We start from the raw sequence: 21,011 nt of genomic DNA on the forward strand, positions 1-21,011 counted from the left end.
CCCTATGAACTTGGCAGTTCTTAGTAAATACCGGATGGAGGAATAAACCATAGACAAGCTCTGGGCTGTGTGGGCGTCTCGCTTAAGGGCTACAGGCCCAGGGGCATAGCTCTGGAGTCCAAGGGCAGAAAGCGGTAGGACCGCCTCTTCTGGGGTCTGGGGTCTGTCAGAGCTGGCTGTAAACCTCAGCTGGCAATTCTTGGGCCCAGTTTACCAACGCAAGTAGCCTCGGGAGCAGCAAGCTTGTAACTGAGCACACTAGCTGCGTCCGGAAAACTTGACCGTCCTGATTGGGCAGGGAAAGGCCCTGGATCCTCAGAGATGCTTGCAGACGGCTTTTCTTTTTTTAAGTTTATTTTGATGTAAGTTAATTATTTATTTTGAGAGGGAGAAAGAGCGAGAATCCCAAGCAGGTTCCACCCCACCAGCACAGAGCTCCACGCAGGGCTCCACCCCACGAACCGTGAGGTCATGACCTGAGCTGAAATTAACAGTCGGACGTTTAAGCAACGGAGCCACCCAGGCGCCCGCAGGCGGGGGCTGCCGACACCCGGTGCTCAGCCACCTGTGGTCCTGTGCCGGGCTGGTTTTGCTCCAGTACCCCTCTGGAGCTGGGGTTAGGCCCCGGGGGTCCACCAGCCATCCTGTTACTCCGGCTGCGCGGAGCGAGTGGGAACCACAACCATCTGATCAGATGCCGGGCCTCCCTGGGGCAAAATCGCTTGTGGTTGACCGGGAGCCTGAGGTGGTTACCTTTCCCTCAAGGCACCTGCGTCTGCTGCCGGTCCCCGGGTCCCGGTGACAGGTCATGTGCCGCGGGCCTCTGCCCCACGTGTGGGGTGGGCAGCAGCTCAGAGCCCGTGTGAACAGCTTCTCAGCCGGCCGCCCCTCCTAATCCCTCCTGCTGCACAAAGTCTTTGAGAATATTGTGAATCTTGAGATGCGTGAAACTGAGTTTGGGTTTCTTTTTTTCATTTATTTATTGAGGTGTAATTGGCAGCTAACGTTAGTTGCAGGTGCACAACACAACGATTTGATAGATGCGTATGTTGTAAAATGATCACCCCTTTTAGTTAGCATCAGCAACTCCCGGTTGCATTTTCTTCCTTGTGATGAGAACTTTCAAGATTTACTCTCTTGGCAGCTTCCAAATGCGCCATAGTTGGCAGTTTCAGATGCTCTATTATCTGCCACTGATCTGACCTTAAAGACTGTTACTGGAAAGATCTGCAGTGGCCGTCCCCCAGGGCCAGGTCCATCTCGGGGGTGTCCTGCCCGGCCTCTCCAAAACAGTGACGGTGGCAGGTCACGGGCTGACCCCTAGCCCTCGAGGGCTGGACCCAGCGCTCTGGCAGGTTACTGCTCTGCAGGCTGACCGGCCCGCGGCCACTTCTGTGGGCTTTCACTTTAGCGATGAACTTGCTAACTTCCTCCGGCCTTAAAGGTGGCGCTCGGACCGTTTGCATCAGACCACTAGATCCTGTGCCACCATGTGCCAGGGGTGGGACCCGTAATATCCCACAGGGTCGTGTGACAGCAGAAAGGTGTGCAGCCACAGAGGGACCGCAGGCCCCGGCCACACCCACCTTTGCCGGGAGCCGTGCCTTCCCCGAGTGAGGGTGCCGTTTGTCACCAGACGGGACTAGGAGTCCGCCTCCCCTTGCCACCCGCAAGCACAGCCGTCAGGGACGGGGTGTCTCTCTGTCCCCCTATCATAGCCTGCACTTGGGCGGGGTGGCCACCCGTGTCCTGGCCGTTAACCAATGCAACAGGACCTGAGAGCCACGGCCAGGTGGGGAAGCGGGGGCAGGCATCCTCCTTGGGGCGTGAACAGGTGCACCGCAAACCAGCTCCCAGGGCAATGCCCCGAGGCCCTGGAGGACTCGGGTCGCTTCTTCCCCAGCTTGCACTTTGGGACGGGCAGTGGCCAAGGTCGAAGCTGCACCCACCAACTAACTGCCCACCGGGGAGAGCCGGTTAGCCTGCCCTTCGCAGCTCCAAGGCTCCCCGGCAGCCGGCTGCCAGCACGACTCTACCGTCCTGATCCTGCGGCTGACCGTCAGGACTCTGCTAAACTAACGTTTGCTAAGAGGACCACAGGTGCCGGTGGTCAGCGGGTGCGACAACAGGCCAGGAGAGAAACTGAAATGGCGAAGTTTATTATTTGCAGGACCCGCGGGAAGTACACAGCAGGCCTCGAGGGGCCACATGGGGTGTCGAGGTAGAAGGCAGACAGAGATTGAACCCGGGGCACGTGACTTTATAATAGAGATGGTGGGCTGGGACCACACTGGTTAATTCAAAGCAGCAAAGAGGGGGTTAGGTAACCTCCACGGGGTCTCAGCCGAGGAGAGCGGAAGGCAGACAGGCAAGCAGGGGAGACGGCGGCCCGCAAGGACACGGGAGAAGCCACGACGGGCCCTCGCAGTCGCTTGTGGCTCCATGGCTGCAATCTAGGCAGGTGTCAGCGTCCTGTCCCTGCAGATCCCTTGGCCACACCAAGCGGGTGTGGAGCAGGGACACCTCGAAACAGTTTAGCCAGCTCTAAGACGCGAATTTCCTACCTGTCCACTGTGCTGCCCGAATCAGTGATCTCCAGTCTTGTCAAATCTGAGCCACTTTTTCTCTTGGAATGTCCTTTTCTTCCACTATTTTGTCTTTTAGGAACTCCTATTTGCTCTTATTTTCATCCAGATGTCTCACCCTTTCATGTACATTTCCCGCCTCTCTGTAGACTGAATCCTAAGAATCTGCTTGGCTCTACTTTCTGCTCGCCTTCTCGGCAGCCGAGTTAGCACCGGCTGGGTTGTTGGCTCATTATTTTGGTGTAGCTTCACGTTTCAGTGCCTGTATCTGTCAACTCTAGACACTCAGGGTGGTCCCTTTCGAAAGCCAGTGCTCGCTCTTTGTGCCTCGCTTTCATATGGTGTTTTCGTTTTTAATGGTTTGTGAAGACAGCTGTTTTTTCATACGAAATATAATTTGTCAAATTGGTTTCCATACAATAGAGCTCATGGAGTTTTGTAGGTTTCTATGACCCTTAAAATCCGGGACGTTCGTATTTAGTTCAAGTTGCCTGTTGCCTCTCACTGTGGGTTGGTTCCTTGTGTTCTGTAGTTTGGGATTATGAACTCATCTTGGGTTTGTATGTCAGAATCCTGGCAAACATAGGTTGAGGGCGCCTTCCTCCACAACATGTTTTGTTTGCTTCCATAATTTGTCTCAAAGGCCAGGACAAATATTCTATATTAATGGTTCGGTTTTTGAACTGGGACAGGAATAGGGCAAATTGCAAATTCTGTCTCACGTGGGATGCTGGTCAGGGCAAATCCTCCCCCATCGGAGCCCACAGACATAAGGACAAGCTCCCTGTGCCAATGAGATTCTTCGCCAGTCCACCCCTTCCCTGTATGTCCAGGCTTCTGAAATTTCTGAATTTTTGAGTTACTTCATTACCAGCTCTCTGCCTCATGTGCCCGAGGCCTTGCTTGGCACCCTCCTTCAGTCTTCAACAACCCAGGCTTCTGGGTCAACCAAGTTAAACCCACGGTCGGCTCTCGAACTTAATCTTTGGCCCTCAGCTCGGCGTCTCTCGCTGGCGCCTGGAAACTTCCCCGGTTGCCAGCTGAATTATGCATGTAAAAGCACGTAATCTATCACTGGTCATCATTTCTGGCCGTTCACAGTGGAAGGGCTTTCACCTTACACGGTCTGTCATGTTGCCAGAAAAGGGAGTCCTAACTTGACACATTTAACATGAAACCTACTTAGGAACTGGTTGAGAGCTAGGAGGAGAGGTCACAAAAGCGCCAGTTTCCGGATCTGAGGGTGGCGGGGGTCGGGGGCTCTATAACAGTTCCCAGCAAACAAAGGGACAAATGGTAAGTGGTACGGTGCACGGACTGCTGGTTTAATAATAAGTTCGTACTGTTCCGGGTAGAACATACCCTACAGCGACCAAAGGGTAGGATTTAGTGCGGGGGCTCCATAGAGGTCATTCTCTACAGTCTGGTGGCTGTGCCTCCAGGCTCACAATTCTGTGGGATTACCACTGCGGTTGACAAATAAATAAAATTCCTCCTATGCAGCATCGTTGGGAACATAACCCCTAAATGCCCCCGTCCCAGGGACTGCTCCCATGTTGCTCACAGCTGTTGTCTTAAATGATTACATTTATTTACAGACTCGAAAGCTCAACGACCAGAGTGAATTCACAGCGATCCCCTCTGTCATGAGGCAGCTCTTGTAAAAACAGGTGGCTCCAGAGTGTCCTCACCCTCCCCTCGCTACGGTCGCGCTCTCTTCCCGCGGGGGCACGGGATTTCCCGCTGAAGGGTGGTGCGCGCGGGGGACACGCGGAGGTTTGCCCTTGCGTTCCCAGACGCGCGGGGACGCGGGAGGGAGGCCCGCGGGGCCGTGCCCGTCAGCCGTGCAGTTTCTCCCGGGTGTGGATCCTGTGGTGGCGGATGAGGTTGGCCTTCTGGGAGAAGGTCTTGCCGCACTCGGAGCACTCGTACGGCTTCTTGCCCACGTGGGTCCTCCTGTGGATGACGAGGCAGGAGTTCTGCGAGAAGGCCTTGCCGCACTCGCCGCACTCGTAGGGCCTCTCGCCCGTGTGGGTCCGCCGGTGCAGGATGAGGTGCGACTTCTGGAAGAAGGCCTTGCCGCACTCGCCGCAGCCGAACGGCTTCTCGCCGGTGTGGATGCGGTGGTGGATGAGGAGGCACGACTTGCGGGAGAAGGCCTTGCCGCACTGGCCGCAGCCGAACGGCTTCTCGCCCGTGTGCGAGCGGTGGTGCTCGACGAGGCGGGACTTGTGCGAGAAGGTCTTGTCGCACTCGGAGCACTTGTAGGGCTTCCCCCCGGCCAGAAGGGCGGCGGGCAGCGATGGGCCGGACCCCGGGGGCGGCGCGGGGCCGCCGGGCGGCGCTTGGCAGCCCAGGCGGCCGGAGAGGCCGGCCGCGGGGCCCGCGTGCAGCCGCGGATCGGCGCGCACGGCCGCCTCGCAGGGGAAGGGCTCCCCGCGGCGGGCCCGGCCTCCCGGCCACCCGCACCGCTCACACTGCCGCGGCCGCGCGCCCGGAGCCGGGCCGTCGGGCCTGGAGTAGAGGAACACGTTCCCCTGCCCGTCGCACTCGAAGCGCCTCCGGGCCAGGTAGGCGGTGGGACTACCGTCTCCGGGACGCGGCAGACTCGCGCCACACGAGTCACAGGCGCATCCCTGCCGTTGTGAGGGATCAAGGTCTGCCTTCTGGCGGACGGAGGCCCGGGGCCCTCTCTCGGTCGGTTCCTGGCCGTCCAGGAAGGCGCCGCTCCGCAGAAGTGTGGCTCGGTGCTCCCGTGGTCTGCCTGCGTGACCGTCGACTTGCAAAATTGCTTCTAGGGGCAAAACAATACCATGACCTGAATGGGTTTGTGTTTCCAGAATCGTGCCACAGAATGAAATGATATCAGGGAGCAGCTGGGTGGCCCAGTGGGTAAAGCATCTGGTTCTTGGTTTCCACTCAGGTTGTGATAACCGGGGTTGGTGGGTTCAAGCTCCGCAGCGGGCTCTGCACTTTTCTGCTTGGGATTCGCGTGTTCTCTCTCTCTCTCTGCCTACCCCCCCCCCCAAATAAAATTTTAAAAATAATCTTATTAGTGTTTATTTTTGAGAGCCCGAGTACAAGCGGGCAGGGGTGGGGAGAGAGGAAGACATCGAATTTGAAGCAGGCTCCGGGCTCTGAGCAGCCGGCACAGAGACTGACGTGGGGCTTGAACCTGTGAACCGTGCGATCATGACCGCAGCCGAAGTCGGACACTTAACCGACTAAGCCACCCAGGTGTCCCTAATGTTATTTACTTTGAATTTTATTCTGAGAGAGAGAGAGAACTGTGGGAGAGGCAAAAAGAGAGGAAAACAGATCAAAACCAGGCTCGATGCTGACAGGAGAGAGCCTGCTGCGGGGCTTGAACCCACAAGCTGCAAGATCAGGACCTGAGGCGAAGTTGGATGCTTAACAGACGAAGCCACCCAGGCCCCCCCCCCCAGCAAAAAAATAAAATTCTATCAGAGACAGGAGGAAGAATAAATTTCAGACCTAAGTGCCCAGATTCAATCACCACAGTTATAAATCTATTAACATACCCCCATCCATTGGCTTTTGAAAGGAAAAAATGAGATACTTCGCAGATGTCTGACGGACTTGGCCACAGACCAGCCTCCCCACGGCACCATTCCTCGGGCATGTGGGTATCCACATCACTGTGGCCCCTCCTCTGAGATTCTTTTTTTTTTTTATTTATTTTTTTTTATTTTTAAATTTTTTTTTTTTCAACGTTTATTTTTATTTTTGGGACAGAGAGAGACAGAGCATGAACGGGGGAGGGGCAGAGAGAGAGGGAGACACAGAATCGGAAACAGGCTCCAGGCTCCGAGCCATCAGCCCAGAGCCCGACGCGGGGCTCGAACTCACGGACCGCGAGATCGTGACCTGGCTGAAGTCGGACGCTTAACCGACTGCGCCACCCAGGCGCCCCTCCTCTGAGATTCTTAAATGTTGGGTTCTGCAGCCTGTGCTTAGATCCTCATTCGGTTTTGTCTTCATTTAGGTTTTTTTCTTTTTTCTTTTTAAGTAGGCTTCACGCCCAGAGGGGAGCCCAACGTGGGGCTTGAACTCATGGCCCTGAGATTAAGACCTGAGCTAATATCAAGAGTTCCATTCTTTGAGCCACCCAGGTGCCCCTTCCCTACATTTTATTATTTTTTTTATGTTTATTTTTGAGAGAGAGAGATAGTGCAAGTGAGGGGAGGGGCAGAGAGAGAGGGAGACACAGAATCTGAAGCAGGTTCCAGGCTCCAACCTGTCAGTACAGAGTCCGATGCGGGGCTTGAACTCCTGAGCCATGAGATCATGACCTGAGTCAAAGTTGGACAGTTAACCCACTGAGCCACCCGGTGCCCCGGTTCCCTTACATTTTAAATCATCAACTATCCGTGGTTTCACCTCCATGAAACCCACACCCAGTGCAACCACAGAGCTTCTTGGTTTAGAAATGTGGAAATTCCTTGAGCCCCAGTGCTGAATTCCTAAGGGACAGAATCAATGCCTACTAATCTTCCCCATGAGGATTTTCTGGGCTGAGACCCAGGCAGGTGGTATTTCTAAAGCCCCCAGCTGACTTCTGGTGTGCCCTGCACAAAAGCTTGATAAAAGGCCCCTGTCCTCAAAGAAAGAGGGAGTCAGTATCCACCGTGGGATTATACTAGGATGCGTGTGGGGGGAGTGCCATTCATATCCCATTAAGCAAAATGGGGCCATATTTCGTAGTTAGGGAAGAAGAGGAATCTAAAGTCATATAAAAGGGAGCAAGAAAGTTTCTGAGGCATTTCACAGTAAAAGAAAAGACAAAAATGAGTGGCACAAAATAAGTTATTTTAAAATAGGGGGAGGGGCGCCTGGGCAGCTCAGTCAGTTAAGCATCCACCTTCAATTCAGGTCACGATCTCGCAGTTTGTGAGTTCAGGCCCCGCGTCGGGCTCTGTGCTGACAGCTCGGAGCCTGGAGGCTGCTTCGGATTCTATGAATCCCTCTCTCTGCCCCTCCCCCATTCGTGCTCTGTCTCTGTATCTCTCAAAAATAAAAAAAAAATTTTTTAATAGCGGGAATCTACAAATCCCTGAAAACATAAGAAAGCCTGTTTCATAACCATGGGGTAAGTGTTAAGACTGAAGATTCTAGAGAAAAACTGAGCAAGCAAGGTCTCAGATGGGGACGGCAGGGTGGAATGAAAGAATGAAAGCAGAATATGCCTCTCTCTAAAGGCCAGGGAAAGAGGAGGAATCCTGTCGGGCGGTGGGATGTGTGGAGGTAGCAGGAGTCATGTGGGCATCTCAAGGCCTTGGACCAAATATCCACAGCTACTTGCAAAGATCCAAGGCTTCTGAGAACAATTGCCTGAAACAAACACAGGAGATTTTGCTCTGCAGCCCAGTGTGTGTCCATTGCCCCCCTCTCACCTGGAAAGCTCCATCTGACGAGTTCTTCCTCCTCCATCCACGGTTCTTGGCCTCGCTCCAACCTGGAGATCACAGCCGGTTTGGTGACCTGACACCCTGTTTGTGAGAACAAGTCACAGGACTTATGCTGAGCTGCCTGGGCCATCCAAGGAAGCAGGGGGCACAACGCACTTTTACATGTCGGCCAGAGAATGGATTATTTCACACAGGAGGTAAATTCACGAATAACGCAAGTGGGATGACAGCAAGGCTTGTAGACAACGGACACCCAAGGCCAAACATTTCAGAGGTTTTACATAACTGAGAAGAGACATTCATCGGGAAATGCAGGAAGCCTTCCTCACCTACTGAGACCAGGTGGCTGTAATTCTCGAGCATCACATCCCGGTACAGCGTCCTCTGAGCGGGGTCCAGATGCTGCCATTCCTTACGGGTGAACCCCACAGCCACGTCTCGGAATGACAATGAGCCCTGGAATGACACGTGCCCGATGAACCTGAAATACCTGGCAGAGTTCTGCGGCCAAGGCTCAGAGGCGAGGGCTCTTAGCGCCTTTGGACTGCCCCCCAGTAAGTTATTTAGGGAGCTTGGCATGCCCCTAACTCTGTGCTACATTTCCAGGGACAGAAAAGAAAAGATCCTAAGAAAAGATCTCACTCCTGGATCTGCATTCATTCATTCATCCATTCACTCGGTGTGCAAGCATCTACAGACTATTTGGTATGTTGACGGTATTCCGCCTGGGGCTGCGGGGGGGGGGGGGGGGGGGGAGGGGCGGGAAGCAGAACACACTATTACTCCTGTTCTACAGGCACCTGGAGCCCTGGTGGCGCGAGATGGACAGAAGACTTCCGTGTGGTGCGATCACACCTCAGGCTGCAATGGAAGTATATTACAGAAGGAGCAGACACAAAGACAGCAGTCATGTTCAAGGTCCTGACGTCAAGTGAAGCCTCACTGGAGGCTGCCCTGGAGAATGATCTTGAAAGATAAACCGTGTGTCCAAGAGGCACGGCATTGGCGAGGGCAAGGAGTCCCAGAAAAATCTGGTAGACACTGCAAATACTTGGGAGCGACAATACAGAATCTACTGCATGGATGTGTGTGTGTGAGAGAGAGAGACAGCACATGTGCACAAATGCACAAATCACAGGGCAAAGGTTTTTTTTTTTTCCTATAGGCAATGGGGATGCCTATGATGGTATTTTAGGGAGGGGAGGGACAAAAGATGACCGATGTAGAAAAAGGTGGGAAATCACCAGGAGGGAATGAATAAATAAAATTAGGGCACAATTATAAGCAAAGACATGGTCAAAATTAAGGGAGCACCAAGAGGAAAGGACAGAAAGGATTCCACAAATACAGAACAGGGCTTGGCTCTCCTTCCCCTTCTCCTTCATCTTCTCTCTGGATGAACTAAGGACCAAAACAACAAATTAATTTACACTGAATACTGTAATACTGTGTAAATCATTTTTCACAGAAGTATGGAAGTTAAAAGGCAAAAGTACAACTATAATCACAGATTTATTAATGGAAAAGCAATATAAAAGGAAATAAAATCTGACAAATATCAAAGTATGAGTGTGTGAGAAAGTATAGTTTCCACATACGACTGAAGTTATCAGGTTAGGAGAGACTTCTAGAACTGTAAAAATATTCAATGTAAGCCTCATGGTAGTGACAAAAAAAATCTATAATGCACAAAAATAAAGAGGAAAGAATCAAAACCTATCACTATAAGAAATCCTCAAACCACAATAGAGACAAAAGAGTAAGAGAAAGGAACAAAGAAACTACCAAAGAGAAAACCATTAACCAAGTGGCAATATAAGTCTTTACCTAGCAATAATTAGATGTAAATGAACTCAACTTCCCTAACAAAAAGGGAACCAACCAACCAACTTCTGTCTACAAGACATTCACTTTAGATTTCAGGACATACAGTAGGTGAAAGCAACAAGGTAAAGATATCCCATGCCATACAACGGTAATCAGAAGAGAGCTGGTCTGGCAATACTTAAAATGGACAAAACAGCCTTTAAGTCACATACTGTCATGAGAGACAAAGTCCTTCTATAACTTCAGAATGGTCCCTTCAACAAGATATAACAGTTTTAAATACATATGCACCCAACATCAAAAGGACCTAAATATATAAAGCACACATTGACCAATCAGAAGGGAGAAACAGCAATGAAATAACAGTAAGAGACTTATATACCCAGTCTCAGTCATCCAGACAGAAAATCAGTAAAAACAAAAACTTCAGAAGTGAACAACACTACAGATCAAATAGGCCTTGAAGATATTTACAGAACATTCTACCCACTAGCAACAGAATACTCATTCTTGTCAAGAGCACACACAATGTTCTCTAGGGTGGATCATAGGCTAGCTAACAAAACAAGTCTTAACATTAAGAAGACTGAAATCATTCTAAGTATCTTTTCCAATCACAATGAAATGAAACTAGAAATCAACAGAAAGGGGGAAAATTTTTAAATATTGGAAATTAACACATTCTTAAACACTACTGGGTCACAGAAATCAAAAGGGAAACTATAAAATATCTTAAGACAGATGAAAACACAACAGATTGAAATTTACAGGATACCACAACAGCAGCACTAAGGAGGACGTTTATAGAAACGAACATCTACATTCAAAAAGGAAAGATCTCAAACAACCTAACTTTGTACCTCTAGAAAAAGAAAAGCTAAACCCCAAGTTGGCAGAGGGAAATAATAAAAATGAGAACAGAAATAAATGAAACAGAATAGAAAAACAATAGAAAAAATGAAACTAAGAGCTGGTTTTTTGAAATAAAATTGAAAAACCTTTAGCTAGACTAAGAAAAAAAAAGACTAGAATAAAATCAGAAATGAAAGAGGAGACATTATAGCGGATGCCACAGAAATCAAAAGGATAATAGCTATTATAGACAGTTCAATGGCAACTCGTTGGACAACCTAGAAGAAAACACAATTCTAAAACAAACAAACAAACAAACAAACAAACAAAAAACCTGGGGCGCCTGGGTGGCTCAGTCGGTTGGGCATCCGACTTTGGCTCAGGTCATGATCTCACAGCTTGTGAGTTCAAGCCCTGTGTTGGGCCCTGTGCCGACAGCCCAGAGCCTGGAGCCTGCTTGGGATTGTGTCTGCCTCTCTCTCTCTCTCTCTCAAGAATAAATAAAACATTTTTAAAAAATTAAAAAATATGGGGCGCCTGGGTGGCTCAGGTGGTTAAGTGACCGACTTCAGCTCAGGTCATGATCTCGCAGTTTTTGAGTTTGAGCCCCGTGTGGAGCTCTGTGCTGACAGCTCAGAGCTTGGAGCCTACTTCAGATTCTGTGTCTCCCTCTCTCTCTACCCCGCCCCTGCCCATGCTCTGTGTCTGTCTCTCAATAACAAATAAATGTTAAGGAAAAAAAAATTTTTTGAATACAATAAAATATAAAAAAAACAACCTATCGATACTGAATTGATAGAAAGCCTGAGCACAGCACTAACAAAGAGAATGAAGAAGTTACCAAAAAGCTCCAAATAAAGAAAAGCCCAGGACCTTTATGGGCAAATTCTACCGAAAATTTAAAGATTACTACCAATCCTTCTTAAATACCCCCCCAAAAAAAAACAGAAAAAGAGGGAATACTTCCAAATTCATTCTACAAGACCAGCATCACCATGATACCAAAACTAAAGACACCACACAGAAAGGAAACTACAGGCCAGGATCCCTGGTAAACGCAGGTGCAAAAATCCTCAAGGTAGTCTTAGCACATCAAACCCAACAGCACATGAGAAGCATCAGACACCACGACCAAGTAAGACTTATCCCTGGGATGCAAGGATGGTTCAACACATGATAATCCATACGAGACACCACGTTAACGGAATAAAGGATAAAAATGACATAATCCGCTCAACAGCCGCACACACACACACAAAAAATTTGACAAACTTCAGTGCCCTTTAAAGATTAAAAGCTCACAACAAACCAAGAATGGAAGGAACTTACCTCAACACAATAAAGGCCATTTATGAAAAGCCCACAGCTAACATCATACTCAGTGGTGAAAGCTTTCCCTCTAAAGCTTTCCTTGATCTGGAACAAGGCAAGGAGGCCCATTCTTGCCTCTCCTATTCAACACAGTACTGGAAGTCCGGCCAGAGCAATCCGGCGAGAAAAAGAAATAAAACACATTGGAATCAGGAAGGAAGAAATAAACGTATCTCTGTTCGAAGACGACGTGATCTTACTGAATGCGGGTCTCAACGCGGTATGTGCATTCTCGTGCTCCTCGCAGCATTATCCACAGTAGCCAAGAGACGGAAACAACCGAAGTGTCCAGCCGTGGGCGAACAGATCGTGGGGTGGACACACACCACGGAATATCACTCAGCCAGGAGAGAGAAGGAAGTCCCTTCACTTGCGACAAGCAGGTGAACCTGACATATGCTGAGTGAAATATGCCAGACACGGGAGGACAAATACCGTGTGACCCCACTTTTATGAGGATTCTCAAGTGGTCAACTCCTAGAACCGGTGGTTACCAAGGACTGGGAGGGGCAGGGAAAGGGGGAGGCGCTAGTCAGAGGTTCAGTGTTCGTTTCGGAAGCGGAGTAAGTTCTGAAGATGCATTGCACAGCAGTGTCACAATGAGCCATGTTGCGCTGCACCCTTAGAAATTTGCTAAGAGGGCATATCTTACGTTAAATGCTCCCACCACAAAAGAAAAAAAAATACAGATATTTAAAAAGGGGGCTGGAGGAAACTTTTGGAGGTGATGGATTAAGTCGGTGGTGGTGGTTTCACGGGTGTGCACTTATCTAAACTCCTCTCGAGTTGTGAGCACACAGTTTTGCAGGTCAATCACACCTCAATAAAGTGGCTTAGGTAAAATTTTCTAGTAGTCACATTTAAGTAAAAAAGGAGACAATTTAGATAAGATCTTTTAGCCAAATATATCTGGGGTATTATCATTTCAATATATAATTATTTTAAAATTGCTGACATACTTTTCATTCTTCTTTTTCATACCATATGTTCAAAACCTGGTGGGTATTTTCCACTTACAGTACATCTCAACTCAGACACTATGTTTTCAATTTCACTCTCATGAACTATAGTCCTGTAAAAACATAGTTGTGTTTAATATTTTGATATTTATTTTGAGGGGGGTGGAGGGGCAGAGAGAGAGGGAGACAGAGAATCCCAAGCAGGCTCCACACTGTCAGCAGAGAGCCAGATGCGGGGCTTAAACTCACAACTCGTGAGATCATGACCTGAGACGAAATCAAGAGTCCGATGCTTCACCGACTAAGCTACCCAGGTGCCCCCATAAAGTTGCGTTTAATGGGAAAGTATTTTCCTCTGATTCCCTTTTAAGATTTAAGTGTGAATGAGAAACTCAGTTCTCCAGCCACACTAGCCACCAGGGTTCAGTATCCACTCGTGGCTGGTGGCTACCATATTGGACAGTGCAAGTCTGTACTGTAGAGGGTACAACTGAATTTCTCTGCCGGGGCTGTGTTTTGGCCAGAGAAAACTACAGTGTGGCTCCATCACTGAGGGCCCAGTTCTAGGTCTGTCTGCATTCACATCCCAACTCCATCACCTAATAGATGCAAGATCCCAGGCAGCTGCTTAATACCTCCAGCCTGTGTGTGTTCATCTGTAAAATGGGAGAGGGGTTAATAATACCCATCTCACAGGTATTCATGAAATGGCGACATGTTAAGTGCTCAACAGGTGGAGCTTAGACCTTTTATTGTCACTATCTTTGTTGTGGATGACCCTAAGAAGTTCCCGGTGAAAACTGGTTTCCTACAAAAGAACAAATTTCCCTAGGAGGCACAGAGGAAACCCGGGCCCTGAATATGGGTCTCACAGCTTCGCGTCACGGCCCACGTCTCTCCTCTGAGGCCACGGAGCTGCCATCTTGTTTCGGACCTCTCATACTGGTCCTATTCCCAGATGTTTCTGGTACCAAACATCCAGCTTTTTAGGCACACACACTCTCATCAAGACAGCTCCCCAAGCCAGAAACCAAGACCCTGTGAATATGTTTTTCTTCCTGGAGTGGAGAGCTGTAATGTTTGTCCACGAGGCCTATCTTCCTCTGGGGCTAGCTCTCTCCCTCCGGCACCCCAGGCTCCTGGGAGCGCCCCACCACCGACACAGCCTCTCAGCCCTAACCGCGAACTAAGCTGGCCCAAATCTGCATCTCTCCCAAAGACTGTGCAAACTGGCTCCACGATACAGAACCTGGTCCCTTTCTACGGCAGACCTCGCAAGAGAGGTGTGGGCCATGCCTATCTCTGGCCACACGGATGCGGTCGGTATGAGAGAAGGAAGTCACAGACAAGGGGCAAGAGAGAGTCTGGGAGACGCCTTCATTCTTAGGTGTGACTGTCCCTCAGTACCAGGCCAGGTGTGGCCTAGATTTGGGGTTGGCCCTAAACTAGCTCTAGCTGGGTTTCTGGCTCTTGTCACTTTAAGGATTCTGGCCAGCACACTTCACGTTCATGCTCACGGTAGAGAGAGGGGCCGTTTAGGTCCAATTTGAGAATGCAGACAGGCCGGCAGCAAATGACGTCACTGACGTCCAAAGAGAACGATGGCCCAGGGCAAGGGCAGATGCGTGAGGTCCGAGTGGTGAAAAGACGCTCAGACTCCAGGACAAAAGGCCAAGAGCGCGCTGACCATCTTCCCTCCCCGCCCCCACCAAAGTCTGAAACGGGGCTGTTTGCTTTCCATCTGTGTCAAAAAACTTACAGAAGATAATTTGAAGAACATGCTACTCGTCTGTTCTGGACAATGCAGGGTTTCATCTGGGTCAGTGTGACAGAACAAGGCAGTTTACGCAGAACGGAGTATTTTGATCCCTGAAACAACCAGCATCACGGATTCTGCACGGCCGTAAGACCCACTGCTTACGCCCAACGGAGAGTCCAGACTCGCTGTTGTGTCCACTTCACTGTCATCACTAGACAGGACCCTGCCTGTGACACCTCACACCCCAAGGCCAACCCTGGAACCTTCTTAATACTGGAAACAGCTTTAGTTCTCCTAGGACGTGGACGTGCTTGTCCCAAGCAGACAACACAAATCCTATGTTGGATGGAACCTTTTTAAAGTGCCGGAAACGTCTGGGGCACCTGTGTGGCTCAGTCGGTTGTGTCCGACTCTTGATTTCGGCTCAGCTCATGATCTCATGGTTCGTAGGTTCGAGCCCCGTGGGGCTAAGTGCTGACAGTGCAGAGCCTGCTTGGCTTGTCTGTCTCTCCCTCTCTCTGCCCTCCCCGATGGCTTTCTCTCTCTCTTCAACAAATATTTAAAAAAGTTTTAATAAAAGAAATAAATAAAAGTGCCAGAGGGGCGCCTGGGTGTCTCAGTCAGTTAAGCGTCTGACTTCGGCTCAGGTCAGGATCTCACTGTTTGTGGGTTTGAGCCCCGCATCGGGCTCTGTGCTGACAGCCTGGAGCCTGCTTCGGATTCTGTGTCTCCCTCTCTCTCTGCCCCTTCCCCGCTCACACTCTGTTTCTCTCTCAAAAATAAACATTAAAGGGGCGCCTGGGTGGCGCAGTCGGTTAAGCGTCCGACTTCAGCCAGGTCACGATCTCGCGGTCCGTGAGTTCGAGCCCCGCGTCAGGCTCTGGGCTGATGGCTCAGAGCCTGGAGCCTGTTTCCGATTCTGTGTCTCCCTCTCTCTCTGCCCCTCCCCCGTTCACGCTCTGTCTCTCTCTGTCCCAAAAATAAATAAACGTTGAAGGAAAAAAAAAAATAAATAAAAAATACAAAATAAAAAAATAAAAAAATAAACATTAAAAAACTATGTATTTTTTTTAAGTTTCAGAAATGGCAGACACCAGGCACCTCAGAACTGTGGCGGCCTCAGCAGCGCATCCGCCCCGCCCTCCCCGTGGCCTCCATTTTCCACTCGCCTTGCGTCCTCAGTGATCTTGGGTCCTGCTTGCAGTATTTTATTGGCTGCGTTCTTAGAAGCATCCCTAAGTCCCCGGGAAAGCACAGTGCGGTAGAAAGAAATGCCACACTCACCTGGGACATGGTCCTTCCCTGCTGGGCGGGGGAAAGCAGACACCTGTGTAAGCAGAGATGGGGAGGGGAGGGCAGGGGAGAGGACGTGAGAGGTCAAGCTTGCCCCGGGCCTCTGGATCAACTGCTGCCACCCCCCCACCAGGCCTGGGGAGAGGACAGGCTCCCCTCCCCCTCCCCCCACCGAGGACATCACATGATGCCCACGCCTTGCAGAGTGATGGGGACCCAACCTGGCGAGGGTTCAACCTGGATTCTCCTTGTCTACTTAATGCACTCATGTCTGTCTCCATAGTCAATGTGCAATTTACTAACCCCTCCCCTCGTTACTCAGAAATTGAATAGAAATTTATTCTGAAGAAACAATCATGAGTTCAGGCGAAGAGTTAGTCGCCAAGGTGTTTATTATAGTTCGTTAAAACTCTGAAAAAAGGGGCGCCTGGGTGGCGCAGTCGGTTAAGCGTCCGACTTCAGCCAGGTCACGATCTCGCGGTCCGGGAGTTCGAGCCCCGCGTCAGGCTCTGGGCAGATGGCTCAGAGCCTGGAGCCTGCTTCCGATTCTGTGTCTCCCTCTCTCTCTGCCCCTCGCCCGTTCATGCTCTGTCTCTCTCTGTCCCAAAAATAAATAAACGTTGAAAAAAAAAAAATTTAAAAAAAAAAAAATAAAAAAATAAAAAAAAACCAAAAAACTCTGAAAAAAAAAAACCCAGAAAATAACGAAATATCCATCTACACAGGACCTGTTAAATAAAACACTACTCCAAAGGGAAATAAACGTTATGTAGCTAATGAAAACAAAATCATGGAAAAAACGGTTTTATTGGATAGATAACGGATAATTAAAAAAGGTGGCCGAAGACTATTTGATCCCATGCACACGGACACACACACAAACACACACACACACACACACTCACATAGATCTCTGAGATGATGCAAGGCAAAAAGGTAGCAGCAGTTAGCCCTAGGTAGGTAATGACCACTGAACATATTTTTTTTTTTTTTTGTACTTAGATGAATTTCCTAATCTCTTCTAGGACAAACTGGTACTTTGTATACCAAAGTTATTTTTTAAATATCTGTAGCCTATGAAGCTTCGAACCCGAACCTCTGTCACCTCTCCTGCCCCTGGTAGATGCCGGGGTCAACTCAGGAAAATCTAACAATGGGATCTGGAAGGGCAGAGTCCAATGAATGGAGTTCAGCTGACACAAGCTGAGGGCTACTTGGCGGGGCCCTCAATCCCATCCCGGACCCGCTGGGTCCCCTGTGCTTCTGTTCAACCTGCAGCCTGTCCACGTTCACTGTCAGGAAGAACCGCCCTGGCTCGGCTGTGCTGGCCTCTGCCCGGGAAGCAGTGTCGGTCTGGCTCTGCCACTTACCAAACATGGGACAAGATCTGATGGCTTCTCCTGAGCCCTCCTCCTCCTTTCCTCATTTGGCCAGGGGACAGGAACACGAAGGTTCAGGGGCAAGTTTACTGTGGCTGGAATCATCAACGGGACCCCACACCTATCTCTCTCCTCAACAGACACGAGGTTGGTCTTAGGAATGTTCCTACTCAGGACAGACACACACTGGAGTTGGGTCCAAGAAGTCTGCAGAGACGCTCAAACTCTAGAATTACAGAAACTCCATAAAGAATTCCGAGGGAGTTTTGGTTTTGGCTTTTAAATTGGAGACTACCTAAGTGCTTAAAAATAACAGATTGGTTAATCAATTATGACACAATCAAAGCATGCCATGCTATGAATCAACTTAAACTGTTACAGAATATCTGATAAGAACTAGCTTCTGGCAACACCAGTAAGTGGGGGAAAAAATTAATAAATAAAAAGGAAGCTATGAAATTCACAAACACATGACTCACAGATGGGTAACAGGCAGAGATGGGTGGTATTTTCCCCGGGTACCTGAAGTTTTAGCTCAATTCCCAGACACCCCAAATTCTCTGGAGGAGCTGGCAGACCCAACCTGAGGAAGAGCGAAGGAGCAGGGAGGGGCACTACTGAAGAGGTAGATACATGGTGTTTTATCCCCCTCCCAAGACAAGAGGGACGGTTGAGCCGGCAAAAGTGGGGGAGTAACCTGGCTCCCCAGGCTGGACGCGTGCCCCGCTACACAAACACCCGGGCACGTGGTGGTTCAACAAGGGGGGGCGCAAGCGTTCTGGGGGAAGCTTTGCAGATGCGGGAGCCCAACAGCAGGAGGGAGCTCTTGGAAGTGAGAAGCCGGCAGAGGCCACCGTGGTGGCCAGGTGGGGGGGTGGGGGGTGGGGGCAGGGATGGGAGACACCTGCACGGCCTGCCTGTGTTAGAACAAGGGTGCGGCGTTCCCCGGGGCCACGTGGGGGGCAGGAAGCTAGGGGAGCCTGAACAACGTGGGGGGAGAGCAGGCTGCCTGCGGGACACAGAGAGCCAGCCCTGGGAAGCAAGAGCACTGAGCCAGGAGCGGGCACAGAGGTCTGCCAAGAGAGCCCCTGCTCGTGTCACAGGCTCTGCACCCCTACAAAGCCATCACGCGGCCTCCCGCGTGATAAAGGACAGAGGGCTGGGCAGGGGGAGAGCTACCGGAAGCAACAAGCAAGGAAATGTTTGTGTCACTTCTCTTCCGTTTCCCCTTCTCCACCCCTGCCCCTGGTGGAGAAAGAAGTGGTCCAGTGAGGAGAAGGAAGGGTTAAGGAGGAGCAGAGACAGAAGAGATCACAGGCCCTCCACGGGGGGTGGGGGGAAGTGGAGAGCTGCAGATCCACAGGGAGAGAGAGAACCCGGATGCGGCAGTGAGATGTTCACTAGCCCGCCAGCAAGCCAGGAGAGACTGTTCCTTACTACAGCCTCAAGTAACAGGACCCCTCTGGGTTACCAGAGATGTCATCCTGGCAGCGGAGTGTTCTGGGCTGAACTCTGTGCCCCAGAAAGATCCGCTGGGGATCCTAGCCGTCAATATCTCAGAATGTGACCTTCTTTAGAAACAGAGCCCTTGTCAATGATCAGGTGATGGCGTGGTCACGAGGACGGGCCCCAGTCCAGGAGGAAGGACTAGCGTCCTTACAAAAGGGGGAAACCGGGGCCAGGGACTCACACAGGGAGAACGTCAGGGAGGATGATGGCAGAGTTCGGAGTGATGCAGCAGAAACCAAGAATGGGCACAGATTGCCGGCAAAGCCCCAGAAAGCGGGGAAGAGGCCGGGAACGGGCCCCCAAATCAGGGCCTCAGAAGGAACGGGCCACACCCACGCCTTCACTTCTGAAGTCAAGAGAGTCAAGAGAGATCACGTGTCTGTTGTTTAGGCAGCTCAGTTTGTGGTACCTTGTAGGAACCCCAGGGAACAAGTGCAGGAAGGCAGACCCAATAGAGTGGGTCCAAAACAGTGGTCAAAGGGGACACTGGGACACTTTGCTCTGTTGCTTGTTTGTCTACATCAATTTCAGCACATGGAATGGGTTTTTGTAAAAAAAAAAAAAATGAAAAAATTCTGGACAAAACACACAAAATGTTAACAATGGTGACCTTTGCATGGTAGGATGTGTTCGTTTGTTTTTACAATAGTGGCATTTTCTGATTTATTTTAGACAATAAACATATGCTCACTGTTTAAGTATCTCATAAAAATATACATATATCATCTTACTGGGTTTTCTCTCCATGACCTCCTACCAGAGTCCTTCCCCTGGAGGAGAGGAGATCCATGAGAGGGTCTGAAGGGGTGGAAGGTGGGAAGGGGCGGGTTCTAGCGATGAACTGAGGCGCCCAGGAGGAAGCCCCCGCCTGGCGGGCCCTGGCGGACGGGAGCCCTGGGCGCTAGTGCTGGCTCGGCCTCTAGTAAGCTGGGTGGCTCTGAACACCTCTCTCACGCCCATTTTCTTTCGTCTTTAACATGAGAAGGAAAAATGAAATACTCTTAGGTTAAGAAAGCAACTTTTGTGCCTCGACTACATGAGGACGGTCTGCATCTCACAAGCAGTGGAGTGAGGGGCAGTGGGGGGCCGGGGGGGCAGTAGAGAAGGACAGTGAAGGCACCGAGTGTAGAGAAATCCGCACGGGGGTCGCCTGAGTGTTGCGGGGATCCCTTCCCTCGTTTGTGCTTCCCTAACCTTAAAGCGGGGGACCCCCTCTCCTCCTAGCAAACCTTCCCCTCGACCAAATCCTAGACAGATCCCCTAATGCGATGGCATCACCCAAATTCACGGTCAGCAAGCTCGTCCTCAGCTGTTTTAGGGACACTTTCTGGAAGCCACCCCGTTCTGTGACCTCCAACTTTATCCCTAAGCTACGAGAGGGAGCTCAGAGAGGGGAGCCCCGCTTCCAAAGTAGATTGCTGCTGTCGGGTCACCTTCTTTCCAAGAATTATTCTATCGGTGGGGTGCCTGGGGCTTGAGGACTGGGGTCAACTCCAACTGGCAAAGCTCTGCTCTCCTGCTGAGAACTTACCGTGGCCGGAGGCTCAGCTCCCGCCTGGAGGCCGTCTGGGGGTTAGAAGGAGCTGGAATCCACAGCAGGACTGAGCTGCCTGGTCACGGCCTGTCTCTAAGCCTTTGCAATAGACACTAAGAACACCTGTAAACAATAGACGGCACGGTGAGACTCATGTGAAAACATTAGCAGCACATTTGCCTCTGATGGGGGCACAGGGGAAGCCAGAGAGAGCGAAACACAAGAAGGATCCTTCGCCATCCCGTGCGAAAGCTGAGCAAAACCTCTGCTGGCAGCAAGCGAGGAATCGGGGGCCTCGGGCCTAACACCATCGGATACTGACTTCCGCCAATGAGCCCAGAACAGACTCTACCTCCAGCCGCTCGGGGAAGAGGCCCACCATCCACCACATTGACTCTGGCCTTGGGAGGCCCTGGACTGTGGCCTGCAGAGCTGTGAGGTGACAGCGGGTGTTACTTTATTTTATTTTAAAGTTTTATTTAAGTGATCTCTACACCCAACGTGGGGCTCGAAC

At 50.5% G+C, this 21,011-nt stretch overlaps 1 protein-coding gene across 1 annotated transcript; it reads right to left on the bottom strand.

The window, feature by feature from the left end:
- Positions 1–4,423: 4,423 nt before the first annotated feature.
- On the bottom strand, positions 4,424–20,574 carry LOC115503923 (zinc finger protein 300-like). Its single transcript, XM_030300474.1, has 5 exons — positions 20,495–20,574; positions 16,067–16,109; positions 8,344–8,470; positions 8,000–8,095; positions 4,424–5,379 (listed from the first exon to the last, which is right to left on the bottom strand). Exons 2-5 carry the CDS (start codon positions 16,073–16,075, stop codon positions 4,424–4,426), a joined length of 1,188 nt encoding a protein of 395 aa, XP_030156334.1. The 5' UTR covers positions 16,076–16,109; positions 20,495–20,574.
- Positions 20,575–21,011: the final 437 nt, after the last annotated feature.

The sequence above is a fragment of the Lynx canadensis genome, chromosome E3 (assembly GCF_007474595.2).
Source record: "Lynx canadensis isolate LIC74 chromosome E3, mLynCan4.pri.v2, whole genome shotgun sequence".
In the NCBI taxonomy this organism is placed as follows: Eukaryota; Metazoa; Chordata; class Mammalia; order Carnivora; family Felidae; genus Lynx; species Lynx canadensis.

Bases quoted from the DNA above. Each gene is read 5' to 3' on its own strand.
- LOC115503923 (XM_030300474.1), bottom strand. The intron at 8,096-8,343 runs GTGAGGAAGGCT...TCTCACAAACAG, and splicing joins CAGCCACCTGGTCTCAGTAG to GGTGTCAGGTCACCAAACCG. The intron at 5,380-7,999 runs GTGAGAGGGGGG...TTTTGCCCCTAG, and splicing joins CGTCAGATGGAGCTTTCCAG to AAGCAATTTTGCAAGTCGAC.